We start from the raw sequence: 5,115 nt of genomic DNA on the forward strand, positions 1-5,115 counted from the left end.
TTTCCTGAGCACCACGCTCTAAGAACGCTGCTAACTACGTGCACAGTCCTTTAAATCCTGTAATATGGCCTTCTACGGCCTAATCAGGACTCTACACGTATATCACCTGGTTCCACGTGCCCAGACAGGTAACCATCATTCAAGTCTTTTCAGTCTCATTGGACTTTGATGTATTAAGTCGTTCTCCTGAGCACCAGGCACTAAGAGCGCTGCTAACTACATGCACAGGCCTTAAAAGCCTGTAATATGGACTTTTACAGCCTAATAAGGACTCTACGCATATATCACCTGGTTTCACGTGCCCAGACTGGTGACCATCGGTCAAGTCCTTTCAGTCTCATTGGACTATGATGTATTAAGTCGTTTTTTTGAGCACCAGGCACTAAGAACGCTGCTAACTACTTGCACACGCCTTTAAAGCCTGTAATATGCCCTTTTATAGCCTAATAAGGACTCTACACGTAAATGACGTGGTTCCACCTGCCCAGAAAGGTGGCCATCGGTCTAGTTCTTTTAGTCTCATTGGACTATGACGTTTTAAGTCGTTTTCCTGTGCATGAGTCACTAAACACGCTGCTGACTACGTGCACAGTCCTTCCTAGCCTGTAATATGGTCTTTTAAAGCATAATAGGGATTCTACATGTAAATTACGCAGTTCCACGTGCCCAAACGGGCGGTCATCAGTACAGTCTTTTTAATCTTGATGGACTACGATGTAGTAAGTTGTTCTTCTGAGCACTAGGTACTATGAACGCTGCTAACTACGTGCACAGGCCTTTAAATCCTGTAATATGGCTTTTTACGGCCTAATAAGGACTCTACACGAAAATGAAGTAGTTGTACCTGCGCAGATAGGTGACCATCGGTCTAGCTCTTTCAGTCTCATTGGACTACGATGCTTTAAGTCGTTTTCCTGAGCACCTCGCTCTAAGAACGCTGCTAACTGCGTGCACAGTCCTTTAAATCCTGTAATATGGCCTTCTACGGCCTAATCAGGACTCTACACGTATATCACCTGGTTCCACGTGCCCAGACAGGTAACCATCAGTCAAGTCTGTTCAGTCTCATTGGACTGTGATGTATTAAGTCGTTCTCCTGAGCACCAGGCACTAAGAGCGCTGCTAAGTACATGCACAGGCCTTAAAAGCCTGTAATATGGACTTTTACAGCCTAATAAGGACTCTACGCATATATTACCTGGTTTCACGTGCCCAGACTGGTGACCATCGGTCAAGTCCTTTCAGTCTCATTGGACTATGATGTATTAAGTCGTTTTTTTGAGCACCAGGCACTAAGAACGCTGCTAACTACTTGCACACGCCTTCAAAGCCTGCAATGTGGCCTTTTATGGCACAATAAAGACTCTACACTTAAATGACGTGGTTTTGCCTGCCCAGACAGGTGGCCATCGCTCGAGTTCTTTCAGTCTCATTGGACTACGATGTATTAAGTCGTTTTCCTGGGCACGAGGCACTTAGAACGCTGCTAACTACGTCCACAGGCTTTTAAATCCTGTAATACTGCTTTTTACGGCCTAATAATGACTCTACACGTAAATGACGTGGTTCCACCTGCCCAGACAGGTGGCCATCGGTCTAGTTCTTTCAATCTCATTGGACTATGACGTTTTAAGTCGTTTTCCTGTGCACGAGGTACTAAGAACGCTGCTGACTACGTGCACAGTCCTTCCCAGCCTGTAATATGGTCTTTTACAGTCTAATAGGGATTTTACATGTAAATCACGCAGTTGCACGTGCCCATACAGGCAGTCATCAGTACAGTCTTTTTAATCTTGATGAACTACGATGTAGTAAGCTGTTCTTCTGAACACCAGGCACTAAGAATGCTGCTAACTACGTGTACAGAAATTTCAATCCTGTAATGTGGCCTTCTACGGCCTAATAATGACTCTACACGTATATCACGTAGTTCCACGTGCCCAAACAGGTGGTCATCACTACAGCCTTTTCAATCTCAATGGACTACGCAGTATTAAGTCGTTCTCTTGAGCACCAGGCACTTAGAATGCTTCTAACTACGTGTAGAGGCCTTTTAATCCTGTAAAATGACCTTCTACGGCATAGTAAGGACTCTACACGTAAATGACGTGGTTCCACCTGCCCAGACCGGTGGCCATCAATCTAGTTCTTTCTGTCTCATTGGACAACGATGTATTAAGTCGTTTTCCTCAGCACCAGGCACTAAGAACGCTGCAAGCTACATGGACAGGCCTTTAAAACCAGCAATTGTCCTTTTATGGCCTAATCAGGACCCTACACGTATTTCACCTGGTTCCAGTTGGCAAGACAGGTTACCATCGGTTTAGTCCTTTCAGTCTCATTGGACTATGATGTATTAAGTTGTTTTCCTGAGCACCAGGCACTTAGAGCGCTGCTAACTACGTGCACAGGCCTATAAATCCTGTAATATGGCCTTTTACAGTCTAATAAGGACTCTACACGTATGTCACGTAGTTCCACGTGCCCAAACAGTTGGTCATCACTACAGCCTTTTCAATCTCAATGGACTACGCATTATTAAGTCGTTCTCCTGAGCACCAGGCACTAGGAATGCTGCTAACTACGTGCACAGGGCTTGAAAACCTGTAATATGGCCTTTTTCGTCCTAACAAGCACTCTACACGTAAATGACGTAGTTCCACCTGCCCACCAAGGTGGCTTGACGGCTCTGCGGCCGAACCAAAGATGTTCTGGGTTATAGTAAATTTGGCCTAATTTTTCTGCTTCTTCCTCTGTAAAGATATGTGATGCTTTTGACATGTTTATTATATGTCAAAAACGTTCTTACATATACTTATATGCTATGAACCCTAGTAGGGATAAGGAGCCAACAACGAATGCCAATTCCCCATCTTGTTGGGTTTTTGAAGGGGTGTAGAGATCTTTCAATTGCGGTGCATCCTTCTCCGAGGCAATATAATAATGATACATAGTATCATCGAGTTCACGAAGGCTCTTACCTGCCTTTATTTGTTTCTCTCGTTCTTCGCCGAACCAATCGAGTTTGGCCTGCCTTTTACGTATCCATTCCGCCTGAGCTGCATTAAGCTTTTCAATGGCTTGGTCATGCTTTTTCCGTTTCGCTTCACCATGTCCCGAGAGCTTCGAAAATAGGCAGTTCGTTCCGCTGAATGCTAGGGCGTTCATTGCGGCGCGCGCGATAATGACGGCGATAGTAGCCATGTCTCTTTATTCTGAGACATATCGGTTACCCTTGGCTATATTTTCGCTTGCCCACATAGGTTGGGTATTGGTGTAGTGCAATCTCCTACCTACCTCATGAAGCGATGGCGCATAGCCACTTTCCTTATACCTGAACAGGATTTTGTGATCGAAATGCCACCCCTTACCATAATTGTCCCATGTTTGACCATTTTTCACCACCCTGAATGCATCTGGTAAAAGACTGTTTTTGCAATTTGGGCAGCACCTGGTTCCCTCCAAGTGTTTGCTCTTTTTGCATTCCTTGCAGCGATGCCTCAATTTCTCATGTTCGCATATCTGGCTGCCCCTGCACTCCTTGCACTGGGCTTTCCTTTTTTCATGCTGGCAGATTTGGCTGCCCTTGAACTTCTTGCACTAGGCCCTCATCCTTAGATGTTTACAAATCTTACTGCCCTTACAGTCTATGCAGCAAGCCCTCTGTCTCGCATGGGGACAAATCTGACTACCTTTGTAGCTTGGCTATTTTTCATCACCCTAAATGCATCCAAGGCCAACACTTTTTTACAATTTGGGCATCTCTTGTTTTCTTCCATATTGATTTGTATTTGCCTCTGAGGACAAATATAAATTGTGGTCACTAATATTCCATAGAATGGAATCTACCGTCCAGGATATTTAGCTGCGCATCCTGTAAGAGGTAGATGTAAGCCATGAAATCTCCGGTTCCGTCTGCTTTCTTTGTGATATATAAAGTAATCCCATCACTTATACGTTGTAGAGGCCTTCCGCTACCATGTAGGTGGTGATCGGGAGACGCCCGAAAATCTACAAACAGAGCATACCTTTCATTGAAAAAATGTCCGATGGTTCCGTTGGAGTCATGGCTACCAAAGAGGTTCACAATCTGCTCAAGGTGATCCTTGGGCAACATGGCATGAGAGTGCAATCCGATGGGCTCTCCCTCGACAGTGACGCTAACCTTCTCAATTTTGGGGTTATAGAAGACCTCGTTAACGCCGGCGTAAGCTTTCACTTTCCCGGGATCTATGAAGAGTAGCAACACATCCTTAAACGACTTCGAGGGGTGTCAATTTGGAGGTTATATGAGGTATCTTCTTTTTTCATAGTGATAACTTTGCTACGGAGTATGTGTTCGTATGACAGGGCCAATCTTGCATACCTCGACATCATAGCGCTCGCGAGACTTTCCTGGCTAATCTTGTCAAATTCAAGCCTAATGTTGTTTATACCATAGGTGGCATCAGCCGCTTTGGCTGCGGTAGACCCCGAGGCCGCTGTCCCGGCATCTTTGATGACGTCACAATAAGCCGCGAAATGTATTACGAATTGCAATCTTTCGTACAGGCCGCTGCATAAAAGGGTAGGTCCCTCGTCAGTTCAAACAGTTTTCCTAATGGAATGCAGAAACTGTTGCCATACGCCGCAACAATCGCTTTTCCTTCATCGGTACCTACGTGATTGCTCTCAGTGACCTGTAAGGCCCTGTTGGTCCCGTCGTTGGGGTTAATGCCCTCTAAAACAAGGTTGTTGTTCCTATCAAATTTTGGCAGCCACAAGTCCCTATATACGGCTAGGATATTGTAATCCGATATGATCTGTATCTCGTTGCCGTTCAAGGTATACGTAGGTTTTGTACCAGGCTTTTACCAATATTACTGACAATGGTACGCTTTGTACTGGTTCCCGGCAGCGTCAGGTCAAATAAGAGTTTGATGGACCCCGGAAAGATGACATCATTCCCGGACATATTAGGCATATCCACACGCAGGTCCTCGTTCTGGTTGATTGTTGAAAGTATGTGACTTATCTGAAACCTTTGTTTTCGACCCTTAATACCAAAGAGTTACTTCATCTCTGCATAGGGGTATAACGTCGTTCCAAATGCACTCATATTTATTATATAGGGAA

The 5,115-nt window shown here is 44.9% G+C and overlaps 1 protein-coding gene across 1 annotated transcript; it reads right to left on the minus strand.

Moving 5' to 3' along the window:
* Positions 1-3,210: 3,210 nt before the first annotated feature.
* On the minus strand, positions 3,211-3,779 carry LOC130621270 (uncharacterized). The gene is made up of 2 exons (XM_057436574.1): positions 3,720-3,779; positions 3,211-3,567 (listed from the first exon to the last, which is right to left on the minus strand). Exons 1-2 carry the CDS (start codon positions 3,777-3,779, stop codon positions 3,211-3,213), a joined length of 417 nt encoding a protein of 138 aa, XP_057292557.1.
* Between the last annotated feature and the right edge of the window lie 1,336 nt (positions 3,780-5,115).

This window comes from Hydractinia symbiolongicarpus, chromosome 12 (genome assembly GCF_029227915.1).
Source record: "Hydractinia symbiolongicarpus strain clone_291-10 chromosome 12, HSymV2.1, whole genome shotgun sequence".
Lineage (NCBI taxonomy): Eukaryota > Metazoa > Cnidaria > Hydrozoa > Anthoathecata > Hydractiniidae > Hydractinia > Hydractinia symbiolongicarpus.

What these genes read in the sequence shown, in the direction of transcription:
- LOC130621270 (XM_057436574.1), bottom strand. Translation starts at nt 3,779, where the DNA reads ATGGAAGAAAACAAGAGATGCCCAAATTGTAAAAAAGTGTTGGCCTTG. An exon ending in TGGCCTTGGATGCATTTAGG is followed by an intron (nt 3,568 to 3,719) that starts GTGATGAAAAAT and finishes CAAATCTGCCAG; the next exon opens with CATGAAAAAAGGAAAGCCCA.